The sequence below is a fragment of the Oncorhynchus gorbuscha genome, linkage group LG01 (assembly GCF_021184085.1).
Source record: "Oncorhynchus gorbuscha isolate QuinsamMale2020 ecotype Even-year linkage group LG01, OgorEven_v1.0, whole genome shotgun sequence".
NCBI lineage: Eukaryota > Metazoa > Chordata > Actinopteri > Salmoniformes > Salmonidae > Oncorhynchus > Oncorhynchus gorbuscha.
This window is the reverse complement of record NC_060173.1, coordinates 84043544-84061270: the sequence shown is the minus strand read 5'-3', so window position 1 is coordinate 84061270 and position 17727 is coordinate 84043544. Positions and strand designations below refer to the sequence as shown.

Here is a 17727-nt window from a genome sequence, read left to right as displayed (position 1 = left end):
ATACAAAAAAAGATCCAAATAGCTGGCACACACACACACACACACACACACACACACACACACACACACACACACACACACACACACACACACACACACACACACACACACACACACACACACACACACACACACACACACACAAAATCTGTCGTGGAGGCATTCCAGGAACTCCCTCAGATTCTCAGAACAGGGCTGATGGGCTTCGCTAGCACAATTGGGTTCAACCATGACACATTACCCACCAAAGTCAAAAACAAACACAGGACATGACTGATCATTTATGAGTTTATTCCAACTTTGTCCATATTTACACTATTTTATTCCATTATAATCAATGACAAACAAATCAACAAACAGCATGAAACAGATGGATCAAACACAGCAGCGATGTCAGGAATGACTAGAATCATAACGGGAGAGATCTGATATACAGAAGTGTTTAGACAGGCCACAGTTCAATCATGCCACTTCAGGTAGGTCTGTAGTCAATCTAGTCAGACACGTCCAACACACAGATAGCAGAACACACCCACCAACAACCAACCCTACGAGAGAGAGAGCAACAGAGTCAGAGTGGAAACAGGGCACTATATTCCTCCATCACGCCAGGGAAAGAGAAAGAGGTCAAGCTACTGAGTGAAGAGATAAGGAGTTTGCACGTGTGCACTGTGCTGCTCAACACTGGCGAGGCTTCAGAGAAATGACAGATGATACCTCTCTCTTTCTCAGTAGTTGTTTTCCCCCTTCCCTCCCTCCTGTTCCTCCATCCCCTCTATAGAATCTCTCTGCATCCTCCAAGAGCTTCTATTAATCACACACTTTCCCCAGCAACACACATCACTGTGTGTGTGCCAGTGCGGGTCCTGTAATGAATGCTCAGATTCCTGGGGGGGCTGAGAAGAGCAGTGAGCGTCACAAGGTCTGGTGGTCAGGAAGGGAATGAGCTGTGCTTGTTGATCTAGATAGAGCACGGGAACCCCCCCACCACACACACACACACACACACACACACACACACACACACACACACACACACACACACACACACACACACACACACAGATGAAGGTGTTACTCAACATTTAACTGAGCGTGTGCAGTCAGACGGGAAATTCCCCCCCCTCAGAGTCCCGGCATTCTACAAGAGCCAAGTTAGTGCTGGACACCGTGTGTGTGTCTGTGTGTGTGTGTGTCAGGTCAAAGGGCACAAGACAAAGGAAGTCCAGAAACAAAGATGCTCTCTCAAGTTCACTTCCAACCGACATTGGAGAAACACAACCGTGTGTGTGTTTGTGTGTACCAGGGCACCAGCATCTGCCCAACACACCCTAAAACATCATCCTTAGTCTAGGGGCCTAAGAAATGTTAATAAGCAGCAATGTTAATAAGCAGCAATGTCACTTCAATGTAAAGTTATAACGCAGGGTTATGAGCTGTGGCAAAACACAACTCAACATTCATATATTTACATTTTAGTCATTTAACAGACGCTCTCATCCAGAGCAACTTACACAAGTAATTAGGGTTTAGTGCCTTGCTCAAGGGCACATGGGCATATTTTTCACCTAGTCAGTTCGGGGATTCGAACCAACGACCTTTCGGTTACTGGCCCAACGCTCTTAACCGCTAAAATAACAACAACATACAAATTTATGTCAGTAGGACATTCTAATGGATAGTACTGACAGCCCATTCACTGTGTGGCCCTGTAGTCCTGAACACAGTCATCTGAAGGCCATTGTCATTATACTTCACACACCGTCCTGATAAGCCAGAAATGATGTGGTGTCACTGAGTTGGCGCTAAAGCCTGCGTGTGTATGTCTCACTCTCAGGCACTGGACAGCATGGTGGAGGTGAAGATCTGTTGCAGGATCTGAGGGATGTGCTTGGTGTCCATGGCAACGAAGGACCGCCCAGCCGGCAACGTTCTCTGGAGCCTGGAGAGAGAGACAGAGAGAGACAGAGAGTAGGAGAGAGAGAGAGAGAGAGAGAGAGAGGAGAAAAATGACAAAAAGCCAGAGAGAGAAGAGCGAAAGAGAGCGATAGTGACCTTCTACTGTCAAATGTCCGAACAGAAATAGATGGCAAGATACAACCCACAGTGTGTTCAGTAGCTGAATGTGGACACTCCATTGAGAAAGAGACCCCACTTTCCGAGGACAAATGTTCCAGATGTTCCCATGAGCCAATGAATGAACGCGAGACAATAGCTGTCATTGACAGGCAGAACTGGGAAGAGGGAGATGTGGTGGGCAAAGTTCTTTCGCTCTCTCTCTCTCTCTCTCTTCCCATAGTTAGCTGTGTCCCTAAATCCCCCCCTTCCCTCTTTCTTTTCCATTTTATTCCGGTCATTGTGTCATGATGATCATTGCTTTTTAGGCCATGGCAGTGACCAGCTTAGAGACACCACAGCCACAGAAACAGGGAGGAATATACTGCCACATATAACTCTCTGTCTTCTCTCCCCCTTGCTCCCTCCCTCTCTCTAACTGGGTCCTAAGCTATAGAGAGACCACAGAGAGACTGAGACGGAGGTTAAAGCCACTCATTGACATTCTCCAGCCAGAGGCCGGGACAGAACGACAAACAATATGGCCTACACCATTCAGACTTCAAAGGACACGCGACGCCAACCATACAAGCCATAACACAGGCCAGACAACACTGGGCGTGTGTATGTGTCTGGGACAGAGAGAGAAGGATAATTAGGTTTAAGAGAGCACATCCTTCTTGGTCCTGCATTTAGAATCTCTTTAAACTGGGATTTCATTGAGAACAAACACTACAAATGACTACTGAGCAGCAGGCAGCACACTGTATGGGTAGGATAAAGTACTGGTCAAACTATACTGTTCTCTCCTCCAGGAAGTGCTTGATGTAGGAACCTACTTACTTGAGCCACCTGTTACGATAAACAATCATCACGTCTTGACATGCACACTACCCTCCACCTCTATCTTCTCACCTGTCGGCCTGGTCGCCCAGCGAGCCGATGAAGATGGCAAAGGCGTTGACCTGGGGGTCAGAGGTCAGGGCGCGGGCAAAGCGTTCGGGCGTGATGCCGTAGCGCTCCAGGTTGGCGTCGCTCAGCACCACCACGAAGCGCTCGTCAGCATCCTCGCGTGCCAGCTCCCTGATGCCAGCCTCAGTGCTCTCCAGGGTGTAGTCTCCACTCATACAAAACTGAGAGTGGGCATGCATGTTCTGGAGGGGGCAGAGAGAGAGAAGTGAGGACACACACAGGGGAAGAGAGGACAGGAGACGAGAAGAGGGTAGGGTAGAATGGGTCAAATAGATAGAATGAGGTTGAGTGGGGTAGAGTGAGATATAGAGTGTTCCACTGGATGTCATAAGGTGAATGCACCAATTTGTAAGTCGCTCTGGATAAGAGCGTCTGCTAAATGACTTAAATGTAATGTAATGTAAATGTAGAGTAGGGTAGAGTGAGGTTGAGTGGGGTTAAATGAGATATAGAGTAGGGTAGAGTGAGGTTGAGTGGGGTAAAGTGAGATATAGAGTAGGGTAGAGCGAGGTTGAGTGGGGTAGAGTGAGGTTGAGTAGGGTAGAGTGAGGTTGAGTAGGGTAAAGTGAGGTTGAGTAGGGTAGAATGAGGTTGAGTGGGATAATGTGAGGTTGAGTGGGGTAGTGTAAGGTTGAGTGGGGTAGTGTGATGTTGAATTGGGTAGAGTGAGGTTGAGTGGGGTAGAGTGAGGTTGAGTGGGGCAGTGTGAGGTTGAGTGGGGTAGTGTGAGGTTGAGTAGGGTAGAGTGAGGTTGAGTGGGGTAGAGTGAGGTTGAGTGGGGCAGTGTGAGGTTGAGTGGGGTAGTGTGAGGTTGAGTAGTGTAGTGTGAGGTTGAGTGGAGTAGTGTGAGGTTGAGTGGGGCAGTGTGAGGTTGAGTGAAGTTGAGTGGGGTAGTGTGGGGTAGAGTGAGCTTGGGTAGTGTGAGGTTGAGTGGGGTAGTGTGAGGTTGAGTAGGGTAGTGTGAGGCTGAGTGGGGTAGTGTGAGGTAGAGTGAGGTTGAGTGTGATAGTGTGAGGTTGATTGGGGTAGAGGCAGAATGAGGTAGAACCAGTGGGGTAGAGGAGGGTAAATGTGAGGTTGAGTGATGTGGAGTTGGGTCCATACCTTGAGGACCTTCAGTCTCTGTTTGTTGTTCTTGGGGACCTTGTCTGTTCTGACCAGCTCTATGTCATAACCATCACCAGAATGACCCACAATGTCATACTGGAGAAAAGAGAAAAGGGGGGAGGAAAATGGAAGAGAGGAGGTCATCATCACTCAAGCTGAGGTAAAATAACTTACGACTTATAATTAGCAAGTTCTACAGCTGCACCATTGACAGCATTTGACAGCATACCAAGCGGGGCTGCATCCCCACTTGGTATGGCAACTGGTTGGCATCTGACCGCAAGGCTCTGCAGAGGGTAGTGCGTACAGCACCATTCAGGACCTCTATACCAGGCGGTGTCAGAGTAGGGCCCTAAAAAGGGTCAAAGACTCCAGCCACCCAAGTCAAAGACTGTTGTCTCTGCTACCGCACAGCGGACCAAAAGGCTCCTGAACAGCTTCTACCCCCAAGCCTTAAGACTGCTGAACAGTTCATCAAATGGCCACCCTGACTATTTGCATTGACCATCTTTTTTTTGGTTACACGGACTCTCTTGCACCAGCTCAATGCACACTCACTGGACTCTACCCACACACACACCCACTGGACTCTACCCACACACACACTCACTGGACTCTACCCACACACTCACACATACTACACTGACATTCCAACACACACACACACACACACACACACACACACACACACACACACACACACACACACACACACACACACACACACACACACACACACACACACACACACACACACACACACACACACACACACATTAACACATGCATATTGACGGCACACACACACTCCTTCACACGCTGTTGGTACTCTGTTCATATTCTATCATGATTGCTTAGTCACTTTACCCCTACCTACATGTACATATTACCTCAATTATGTCAATTACTTCAACTACCTTGTACCCCTTCACATTGACTTGGTTCTGGTACTCCCCGCACCTCTCTGATTCAGAGGGGTTGGGTTAAATGCGGAAGACACATTTCAGTTGAATACATTCAGTTGGACAACTGACTAGGTATCCCCCTTTCCTTGTATAATAGTCTCATTACTGTTATTTTCTGCCTGTTACTATTAGATTCTTTGCTAATTTTTCTCACTTTTTAACTCATGTTGAAAAAGGACTCGTAACACAACCATTCCCCTGCTGCTATGTTGGTCCACTGATATAGCTGTGGATGGCCCTGATGAGCCAGTGATGTTAGGGCTCATTATGAAGGGTCAAGGGTATCCTGTCTCTGCCAGAGCCCAGTATGTCCGCCTGGTCACAGACTTGTGCCATCAATACTCTTTTATAAACTAGTTGTCACATAACCCAGGGTCAGATAATGTGTCCTACAGTGGAACTCCCCATATCTAGTGTCACACGGCATCACTCCTGATTAGGGCACGTACGGCTGCCGACTGAGGTACAGTGGCTTGTGAAAGTATTCACCCCCTTGGCATTTGTCCTATTTTGCCTTACAACCTGGAATTAAAATATATTTATGGGGGGTTTGTATCATTTGATTTACACAACATGCTTTGAAGATGCAAAATATTTTTTTATTGTGAAACAAACAAGAAAACTGAAAACTTGAGTGCAAAACTATTCAACCCCCCAAAGAGGTGCCGCAGCACCACCCCCAAAGAGGTGCCGCAGCACCACCCCCAAAGAGGTGCCGCAGCACCACCCCCAAAGAGGTGCCGCAGCACCACCCCCAAAGAGGTGCCGCAGCACCACCCCCAAAGAGGTGCCGCAGCACCACTGATGAATGTAAATACATTTGTCAAAGTTACAGAATTACTGCTGCCTGTTCAGAAAGAAATGAAACAATTCAGAATAGCCTACTACACTATGAGTAGACTTGTAATTTAGCCACAGAGGAAGGATTAAATAGCTTCTTTCAAAAAGCATTCTTGTGTGGGGCCCAAAAAGAAGACATCGCCTACAGTCTGGAACGAGCGGCAAGTCTGTCAGTGAACAGCATGAAGACAAAACAGGCCAAGTACAATTGTGGGAAAACACCCACAATTGGCTCCAGCTGAAAATGAAATACTCTAATCTGTCGTTGCTGTAGGCAACTAAAATATTTGATCAACTTCTAAATAGGCCTATTGAGCGAACATTGTTTTACAAAAGTAAAACAAGAGCGAGATGTAGGCTTTTGGCACGAGCGCATCGGCCATCGCCGGAGAGTGAGCTGAGCATCATTTCCTCCTCATATCGTACAGTATGTGTGTCTCCACATATCTAGGCCTAGGGTAGTGATGGGTTCAAGACAAGGTATTTTTATTGATCTCAGATTCTCAGTTTGTCAGTGTCAAAGTAGTCTGTCATTTTGATATTTGTCTGGTATTAAAAACAGTCATGTAAAATGACGTGGAAATTGGATGAAATGTTTTTATGAAAGGCCACATTTTTCCCAGACCCTAGGCTACTAAAAATCAGCTGACAGCCTACCCTCTTTTCCCCATGTCAATTGTGTCTTTAAGAGGCACTGTAACTAGCTTGCATCACATTTGTGATGAGTGTGTTGTTGCAGAAATGAATAGGCCTATGGTCAAAAATGTTAAAATTTTCTCTACAACTGGTGTGTATGTATGTGCGTGTTTATGCATGTATGTATGTATGTGTGTGTGTGTGTGTGTGTGTGTGTGTGTGTGTGTGTGTGTGTGTGTGTGTGTGTGTGTGTGTGTGTGTGTGTGTGTGTGTGTTGACTAAACATGGCATTAGTTTCTTCTAAACATGACCTTATGATGCTCTGGAATACAACACTGAAGTCATCGAGTGTCCTCTCTTTTAGAACTTGCATACAGGCTGGCGTGTGTGTGTGTTAGTATGTGTGTGCGTGTGTCTGTGTACGCGCGTCCTCACGTCTTATCCTAGATGTGTATGAGCAGGTGGCACCTGTCAGAGTGTAGAGCACAGGTGTGTGTGTGTTTTCAGATGCAGGCGGGTTACGCACGTGTGTGTAACACTGATATGTGAGCTGTAGGTCAGGTGGTGTAGAGGAGAACGCTGTGGGGCCATGAAGTCTGCCACTCCACCCCTCCCCACACACGTCTGACACGGACACTATCGCTCCCCCTTTCCCTCTCTCCTCTCCTCTATTTGACCATCCCTCCCTCCCTCCCCTGTGAAAGGTGACTATACTTCACTGATATTGTAGTCTGGACAAACCAACACATATCCTGTCTGTCAATGTGTCATCAAAATAGCCACTCAAAGATGTTATCAAAGCTGATCCTAGTTTTGTACCGACGGGCAACTACTGCATGTGTGTGTGTGTGTATCTCACCTTGATCTTCTGTTCGTAGCTCTCCAGGGCTTCCATCACCATACACACAGCTTCCATGGATCTCTCCAGCCTGCCATCCACCCCGTTGAAACGGTACATGCTCCCTGACACGTCAGCTAACACACGCAGACGCTTTGGCTTCTGCTGCGGGCTGCCAAGCTATACACACGCACACAGATGAACACACGAAACAGAACACACAGGGTTAAACAGATATTATAAACTGGGTGGTTCGAGCCCTGAACGCTGATTGGCCAAAAGCCGTGGTATATCAAAACGTATACCACGGTTATGACAAAATATTTATTTTTATTGCTCTAATTACGTTAGTAACCAGTTTATAACAGCAATAAGGAACCTCGGGGGTTTGTGGTATATGGCCAATATACCACGGCTAAGCGCTGTATCTAGGCACTGCTTAAGAACTACCCGTAGCCGTGGTATATTGGCCATATACCATAAACCCCCAGGGTGCCTTATTGCTTAATTATACACACTTCCCTATAGGATGGAATATTACAGGGGAATTGCTACTGTATAGAACTGGAACAGAATAATATTATAAACAAAAAACAATGTTTTAAGTTAGAATCCCTACTACAATATTCTGGAAAACAACTTTTCAGAGACAAGCTGAAGCACATTATCATAATCGTTCTTCTTAACATCAGCAAATAAACGCTAGGGGAAACTCATTCATTCAGAAAACTGGTCATCACTTCAAGTGGACATCCATGGAAAATGGCATTGCTCAATTACAATTACCTAGAAATAACTGATTTAATAGTGGGAGAAACATTTTCTTTTGTTTCTCTTTCATATCTCTTAAGTGGGTGTTCCTTATGTTACCATAGACGGCTGTCTTCTCTAGACCGACCAAAAATAATCAACACTTGGAGCTAAATGAGATTAAAACATGTGTATTTTGTTTCGTGAGTACAGACCTCTGAGACTATCACAGTGCAGGTGCATTTATACGGAGACTTTATCATCATTAGTCATTTAGGTCAACATTGGATCATTCAGAGATCCTCACTGAACTTCTGGAGAGAGATTGCTGCACTGAAAGTAAAGGGGCTGAATAATTTTGCACGCCCAATTTTTCAGTTTTTGTTTTGTTAAAAAGGTTTGAAATATCCAATAAATGTCGTTCCACTTCATGATTGTGTCCCACTTGTTGTTGATTCTTCACAAAAAAATACAGTTTTATATCTTTATGTTTGAAGCCTGAAATGTGGCAAAAGGTCGCAAAGTTCAAGGGGGCCGAATACTTTCGCAAGGCACTGTATGTGTTTGTTTGGGTGCACGTGCGTATGGGTGGGATGTCTTAGCGTGGGAACATTGTGTGTGTGGTTAATGGCTAGTTGTGTGCGAGAATGTGTGTGATCGAGACCATAGATTTGCAATTATAATAATCAAACACACCACAGGAGTCCAACTACGCCCACGCACGCACGCACGCACGCACGCACGCACGCACGCACGCACGCACGCACGCACGCACGCACGCACGCACGCACGCACGCACGCACGCACGCACGCACGCACGCACGCACGCACGCACGCACGCACGCACGCACGCACGCACGCACACGCACACACACACACACACACGCACGCACGCACGCACACGCACGCACGCACGCACGCACGCACGCACGCACGCACGCACACACACGCACGCACGCACGCACGCACGCACACACACACACACACACACACACACACACACACACCTCTGGATCCAGCTCTCCTCTGCGTTTGTAGATAGCCTTCTCTCCCGTCAGTCCATCTATGATCTTAGCATCATCCAGCTCTCCCAGTGACTGATTCTTCAACCACTGACGCTCCTTCCCTTTGGCCTGGGGACACAGACAGAGAAACACTGTCAACATATCACCCACTAATCAACTCTGATAGGGATAGACTAATTCCCAAACAATCAGAACAATCTAGGGGCCAGTATCCTGAACTCATATGAAGCCTCCTCTTGAAAAGCATGGAGGATCTTTGACCGTGTTTTTAGTCCAGGGAGAGGCTTAGTCTGGGTTTGGGAAACTGACCCTCAGTGATCAGAAGGCTCGGGGTGTTTCATCACTACTGTTTAGGAGATTACTTAAAAACCTCCAATATTTTCGTGGAACCACAAATGCAAATATTTCTCTGTGCATTTGACAGCGCTAACAAAGAAAGACTGATTAAGTATGATAGTCAGAAAAAGGTGATATTGAATACGGGTAGACAGCTTCCTAAACGGTCCATAACATGTAACAGCAGGACGGGTCACTGTTCACACACGTGCTTTAGATTCTAAACAGACCTGACAAGCTCAAGCAGACACAGTAGAGGATGTTATCAGCTAATGCTACCACACACACACACAGAGAGCGATAAGAGATACATTATAAGATATCACATAATGCACACTATGTAGCCTATGCACACAACATCCTAGTCCAGCCCAGCCCAGCTCCACCTGGCGTGGAGTGCACGCATGCACTATATATACTTGCGAGGACTTTTTGGCGACCAACTATTCAAAATCAGATTTTGCCTAACCTTAACCCTAATTCTAACCCAAACCCCTAAAATAGCCTTTTTACAAGTGCGGACTGGAAAAATGTCCTCACTTTTTTTTGTTGCTTTACTATTCTTGTGAGGACTTTTGGTACTCACAAGTATAGTAAAACATTTACACACACACACACACACACACACACACACACACACACACACACACACACACACACACACACACACACACACACACACACACACACACACACACACACACACACACACACACACACACACACACACACACACACACACACACACACACACACACACAAGCAACCCTGGAGCATCATAGAGCTTGGCCTCATACTCTGTAATCATTGTCAAGTACCAACAAAAAAATCCCACTCTTCTCACACCCATACACACAAACACAATTACACACGTACAGCTACTCACCTCTCCCAGGAAAAGATAAAAAGACAGAATCACATTCCTGAGATTTGGCCACACCCCTTGTCCAGGGGCCCTCAGCTGGACAACCAATCAGAGTGCTCGTTAGGGCCAGTGCCCACTCCTTCCTATTATTTTCACACATACAGTATGGGGTGACTGTGCTCATGTCACATGGTGGCTATCTTAATGTCACCAAAAACGTTAATACAGTCTGATTCTCTACCTATTTCCCACCCAAGGTGCGCACAGTTTGCACTAGTTCTAACCCACTGAGGACTGGTATTACCAACATGGGAACAGTATTCTGGGACATATCGTGTGTGTTGTTACCTGTAAGCTGTCCAGAATGATGCGCAGGGACTGGACCTGTCTTCTGACGTTTCCAGAGAAACGCTCGTATGTCGATGCATCATATTCACTCATGTCTATCTCCTTCAGCCTGGGGAAAGAAGAGAGGGAGCGAGAAACAGTGAACCACTGTTGCCATTATTCTAAAAGGAAAAATACAACCGAGATCAGAGCCAATGTGTACAACATTCATCCTAAATTCAAATCAAATCAAATCAAATTTATTTATATAGCCCTTCGTACATCAGCTGATATCTCAAAGTGCTGTACAGAAACCCAGCCTAAAACCCCAAACAGCAAACAATGCAGGTGTAAAAGCACGGTCCTGTTTAAAAACTCCTAGTTTAAAGGCCAAACCTAGGAAGAAATAAGGAACCTGTTTGTGGGGTGGCCAGTCCTGTTTCTGGCTGTCCGGGTAGAGTTTATAACAGAACATGACCAAGATGTTAAAATGTTGTTTAAATGACCAGCATGGTCAAATAATAATAAGGCAGAACAGTTGAAACTGGAGCAGCAGCACAGTCAGATGGACTGGGGACAGCAAGGAGCCATCATGTCAGGTAGTCCTGGGGCACGGTCCTGGGCTCAGGTCCTGTTTAAGAGAGAGAAAGTCCTGAGAATTAAGAGAGCATATGTGGGGTGGCCAGTCCTCCTGGCTGTGCCAGGTGGAGATTATAACAGAACGTGGCCAAGATGTTCAAATGTTCATAAATGACCAGCATGGTTGAATAATAGTAAGGCAGAACAGTTGAAACTGGAGCAGGAGCATGGCCAGGTGGACTGGGTTTAGCAAGGAGTCCTCATTTCAGGTAGTCCTGGGACATGGTCCTAGGGCCCAGGCCAGTTGAAACTGGAGCAGCAGCATGGCCAGGTGGACTGGGGACAGCAAGGAGTCATCATGTCAGGTAGTCCTGGGGCATGGTTCTAGGGCTCAGGTCCTCCGAGTTTAGAAAGGTCCTGTTTAATAAGGTCCTGAATTAGAGAAGGGCACACTTAGATTTATACAGGACACCGAATAGGACAGGAGAAGTACTCCAGATAAACAAACTGACCCTAGTCCCCCGACACATAAACCACTGCAGCATAAATACTGGAGGCTGAGACAGGAGGGGTCAGGTCCTGTGGCCCCATCCGAGGACCCCCGGACAGGGCCAAACAGGAAGGATATAACCCCACCCACTTTTAAAGCACAGCCCCCACACCACTAGAGGGAAATCTTAAAGGTAATGGGTGTTGACAAGCATGTTAGAGTGTGTGAGAAGTGTAGAAAGGGATGTTTCCATGAGCTCAGCACACCTGAGCAGCAGAGGAGAAGGGCCAGTCCTGTTTAATAAGGTCCTGTTTGATAAGGGCCAGTCCTGTTTAATAAGGTCCTGTTTAATAAGGGCCAGTCCTGTTTAATAAGGTCCTGTTTAATAAGGGCCAGTCGTGTTTAATAAGGTCCTGTTTAATAAGGGCCAGTCGTGTTTAATAAGGTCCTGTTTAATAAGGGCCAGTCCTGTTTAATAAGGTCCTGTTTAATAAGGGCCAGTCCTGTCGCCATCACGGTTGACAACTCCATTGTGTCCTCCTCCCAGAGGGCTAAGAACCTGGCGTGATCCTGACAACACCCTGATCCTCATACACATCAAGCAATGGCCCGTTCAAGTTCATGCTCACAACATCCGCACACCCTGCCTCACACACACACGCAGGTCCTAATCCAGGCACTTGTCATCTCACGTCTGGATTACTGCACACGCTGTTGGCTGGGCTCCCTGCCTGTGCCATTAAACCCTACAACTCATCCACACACACACACACAGTGTTCACACCTTCCCACAGTGTTCAACCTTCCCAAGTTCACACGTCACCCCGCTCTCTCCACTGGCTTCCACATCCGCACAAGACCACACACGGAGCTGTGACACACACCTCAGTACCTCCAGGCTCTGATCAGGCCCTAGCCCAAATAAGGGCAGGTGCGTTCATCCACCTCTGGCCTGGTCTCCCTACCAGAGGTAGCATATCAAAATATCTGTCTTAATCCCCAGTGACTGGAACAAACTCCTTTTCCACCATACAGCGCATCAATCACCACCTTCCGGAGAAATAGGGGAAGGAATACTTGAGACCAGCTAACTCCCTGAACGCCCCCTGAAAATATTTAGTCACTATTGAGTGGTGTTTGATGTCTTAACTGAAGAACCAGAGCGCTCTGACAAGATGGTCTGTAAATGACTTAAATGTAAATGTAATGTAAATGTCCTGTTTAATAAGGGCCAGTCCTGTTTAATAAGGTCCTGTTTGTATAAGGGCCAGCCTGACTCTGTCCTGTCACGCCAGTCCTGTTTCAAACTCCTGCTAACCCATGGGTCAAATCCCAATCAAGGGTAAGTCCTGTTTATAAGGTCCTGTTTACAGAGAGGCCCAGTCCTGTTTAATGGGACAGTTTAATAATGTGCACATTCAGCTACAATCTGCCCTCACTGTTTAGCCTAACATTCAGTTTCAAGGTCTGCACTCACTGTTTAGCATAACATTCAGTTTCAATAAGGTCCTGTTTAATAACATTCAGCTTCAATCTGCCCTCACTGCTAGCATAACATTCAGCTTCAATCTGCCTGTTTACTGCTAGCCTAACATTCAGCTTCAATAAGGTCCTGTAGCCTAACATTCAGTTTAATAATGGCCAGTCCAGTTTAATAAGCCTAACATTCAGTTTAATAATGGCCAGTCCTGTTTAATAACATCCTGTTTAATAAGGTCCTGTTTAGCCTAACAGTCCTCAGTTTAATCTGTCCTGTTTACTGCTAGCCTAACATTCAGTTTAATATCTGCCCTCACCGTTTAATAAGGTCCTGTTTAACATCCTGTTTAATAAGGGCCAGTCCTGTTTAATAAGGTCCTGTTTCAATAAGGTCCTGTTTACTGCCAGTCCTGTTTAACATTCAGCTTCAATCTGCCAGTCATGTTTAGCCTAACATAAGGTCAGCTACAATCTGCCTAATAAGGTCCTGATTTAATACGGGGGCCCCTGTTTAATAAGGTCCTGTTTAATGAGCCCTCTCCTGTTTAATAAGGGCCAGTCCTGTTTAATAAGGTCCTGTTTAATAAGGGCCAGTCCTGTCCAACTCAATCAGTCAAGTTTTAAGGGCCAGTCACAACAGTGGCCAGTCCTGTTTAATAAGGGCCAGTCCTGTTTAACAGGGAGGAGGTGAGAGCCAGTCCTGTTTAATGGTGTCAGGAAAATAACCAGTCCTGTTTCAATGGTCCAAAACTAAGGGAGATGATTGTGGTCCTGTTTAAAACAGTCCATAAGGTCCTGTTTAATAATGGCCAGTCCTGTTTACATCGATGGAACAGTTTAATAATGGCCAGTCCTGTTTAATAAGGTCCTGGCATACATATCACAGACAAATTTAATTGGTCCTGTTTCATAATGGACAGTCCTGTTTAATAATGGCGCAGTGCAGCGCCTATTGTGACCTCAGGAGGCTGAAGGAGTGCTGCCAGCCCCTGTCACCAAAAGCACTCACAAACTTCTACAGATGCACACACGAGAGCATCCACACGGGCTGTATCACCGCCTGGTACGGCAACTGCTCCGCCCTCAACCGTAAGGCTCTCCAGAGGGTAGTGAGGACTGCACAACGCATCACCTGGGGCAAACTACCTGCCCTCCAGGATACCTATCAAAATATCTGTATTAATCCCAGGAAGGCCATAAAGATCATCAAGGACATCAACCACCCGTCTAACCACTGCCTGTTCAGACCAGCTATCATCCAGAACGCCTGCTGAGGTCATTGTACAGGTGTTCAAAGTCTGGGACTGAGAACTGACAAAACAGCTTCTATCTCAAGGCCATCAGACTGTTAAACAGCCACCACTAACATTGAGTGGTGTGTATCACACTGTCATTGACACTATCCCAACAGTTTCCAGCCATTTTAATTATGGGTCAAATTGATGGGAAATGATGTAAATATATCACCAGCCACTTTAAACAATGCTACATTCATATAATGTTACTTACCCTACATTATTCATCTCATATGCATATGTAATATTCACTTAATCTACATCATCGACTGCATCCTTATGTAACACATGCTATCATTAGCCACTTTAACTATGCCTAACATTTGTTTACTTTGTCTAACATTCACTCATCTCATATGTATAACATTGCTACAATCTGCCCTCACCGCATCTAACATTGTATGCTGCTCTGTACCATCATTCATTCAATATCCTCACTGTAGCCTAACATTCCTTATCTGCCCTTACACTGTGTATAAGACAGTCAGTTTTGGAATTGTTAGTTAGATTACTTGTTGGTTATCACTGCATTCACCGAACTAGAAACATTCAGCTTTCTGCCCTCACTGCTAGCCTAACATCTGCTAACCATGTGTATGTGACAAATAAAATTTGATTTGATTTGATTTATTCAGCTTCAATCTGCCCTCACTGCTAGCCTAACATTCAGCTACAATCTGCCCTCACCGCTAGCCTAACATTCAGCTACAATCTGCTCTCCCTGCTAGCCTAGCATTAAATAAGAATTTAGCTTTTTAATGACCAAATCTTTATTTTTGATGTAAATGGCATGTTATAGAAGGGTCCAGAAACTTTTGTGATTTCACTTGTGTTTGAGAAACTTACCTCAACCAGCAATTCACATTCTTATCCTGGTTATGTAGTATGGGGGCTCATGTAGTATATCCTTGTTATGTAGTATGCGTAGTGTACGTCATTTTAAAAAACGGAAACACTCTCAGTACAGTGAATCAGGTCTTTAGATGTACACATGAAACTGTGTCCTTTAGAACTTTATCAGCAACGCTATACTCCATTTTGTTAAGACACAACCAATACCGCTCCGACCATTCTAGCAGCAGGCTACATAGAGAATGGAACAGTTAGATAGGGGAAACAGCTCGAGTCGCACAAAATGGAATGTTGCGGATAAAGTTTGGAATGACACATCGTGTCCAACATCTAAAGACCTGTATCACTATACTGAGAGTATTTCTGTTTCTAAAAGGACATATTTGGGTGTTTTTGGAGCCTTTGTTCATGTTTTTTCAGATCCCCGTACGGCACACTGAGGATGAGGAAGTGAATCGCTGGTTACGGTGAGTTTCACAAAAACAAGTGAAGTTGCTAAAAAAGTGTCTGGACCCTTCTATAACATTCCATTTACACTAAAAATAGAAATTTAGTTGTAAAAATAGCTAACTTCTTCTTTGACCTTAACTCTGCCCTACCTGCTAGCTAAGCATTCAGCTTCAATCTGCCCTCACTGCAGCCTAGTATTCAATCTTCCTAGATGTCGTATTTATATTCAAGTATGACAAAATGGCGATGGCAGAGATGGTCGCCTCTCTTCAAGTCCGTAGGAAACTATGCATTATTTCATTTTTTGAATGTATTATTTCTTACATTGTTACCCCAGGAAATCTTAAGTCTTATTACATACAGCCGAGAAGAACTATTGGATATAAGAGTGACTTCAACTTACCAACAGTACGACCAGGAATATGACTTCCCCGGAGCGGATCCTTTGTTTGGACTACCATAATAATAATAATAATAATAATATATATGCCATTTAGCAGTCGCTTTTATCCAAAGCGACTTACCACCCAGGACAACGGATCTAATCCCAGAAGCTGACCCAAAACAACAGCGCCGCAGAAGGAGCGGCCTCCTAGTCAGACTCCCGAGTATACTACTAGTCAATGTCCAGTCTCTTGACAACAAGGTAGACTAAATCCGAGAAAGAGTTACCTTCTAGAGAGACATCAGAGATTGTAACATTCTCTGTTTCACGGAAACATGGCTCACTTGATATATGTTGTCGGAATTGGTTCAGCCACTGGGCTTCTCCATGCATCGTGCAGACAGAGATAAACACCTCTCTGGGAAAAGGAAGGATGGGGGTGTATGCTTCATGATTAACGACTCATGGTGTAATCATAACAACATACAGGAACTCAAGTCCCTCTGCTCACCCAACCTAGAATTCCTTACAATCAAATGCCGGCCATATTACCTCCCAAGAGAGGCCTCAAGGAACTTCACTGGACTCTATGTAAACTGGAAAACATATATCCCGAGGCTGCATTTATTGTAGCTGGGGATTTTAACAAAGCTAATTTTAGAACATGACTACCTAAATTCTATCAGCAAATTGACTGCAGTACTCGATCACTGCTACTAACTTCCGCAATGCATAAAAAGCCTTCTCCCTCCCTCACTTGGCAATTCCGACCACAACGCCATCTTGTTCCTACCGTCTTATAGGCAGAAACTCAAACAGGATGTTTTCAGTGACTAGAACCATCAACGCTGGTCTGACCAATCAGAATTCACGCTTCAAGATTGTTTTGATCACACGGACTGGGATATGTTCCGGTCAGCCTCAGAGAACAACATCGATCTATACGAAGACTCTGAGGAAGTGCATAGGAGATGTTGTACCCACTGTGACTATTAAAACCTACCCTAACCAAAAACCGTGGATGGATGGCGGCATTTGCTCAAAACTGAAAGCGCGAACCACCACATTTAACCATTTAAAAAGGTCTGGAAATATGTCTGAATATAAACAGTTATTCCCTCCACAAGGCAATCAAACATTCAAAATTGTTGGTACAAGGGACAAAGTGGAGTATCAATTCAAAGGCTCAGACACAAAATATAGGTGGCAGAGTCTACAGTTAATCACGGACTAGAAAAACAAAACCTTTCACTTCTCGGACAACGACGTCACTCTTCCAGACAAACTAAACACCTTCTTGCCTGCTTTGAGGATAATACAGTGCCACCATCGCGGCTCGCTAACAAGTACAGCACATTTTCAACACCATAGTACCCTCCAAGCTCATCATCAAGCTGGAGGCCCTGGGTCTCAACCCCGCCCTGTGCTTTCTCCTGGACTTTCTGACGGGCCGCCCCCAGGTGGTGAAGGTAGGAAACAAC

The 17727-nt window shown here is 45.5% G+C and overlaps 1 protein-coding gene across 3 annotated transcripts in view; it reads right to left on the bottom strand.

Moving 5' to 3' along the window:
• The window catches only part of vwa8 (von Willebrand factor A domain containing 8), a 130165-nt gene that overhangs the window by 24923 nt on the left and 87515 nt on the right, over window positions 1–17727 (bottom strand). Inside the window, exons 40-46 of one of the 3 annotated variants that reach the window (XM_046362963.1) lie at window positions 10738–10846; window positions 9171–9296; window positions 7435–7593; window positions 4132–4230; window positions 2971–3209; window positions 1832–1942; window positions 275–548 (exon numbers count right to left, since the gene is read on the bottom strand). In XM_046362963.1, the coding sequence (XP_046218919.1) occupies window positions 1834–1942; window positions 2971–3209; window positions 4132–4230; window positions 7435–7593; window positions 9171–9296; window positions 10738–10846 (841 nt within the window). In that variant the 3' untranslated portion in view covers window positions 275–548; window positions 1832–1833. Of the gene's footprint in view, window positions 1–274; window positions 1943–2970; window positions 3210–4131; window positions 4231–7434; window positions 7594–9170; window positions 9297–10737; window positions 10847–17727 lie in introns of those variants that run through there. The other 2 variants (XR_006840396.1, XM_046362956.1) reach the window with 2 other exon arrangements.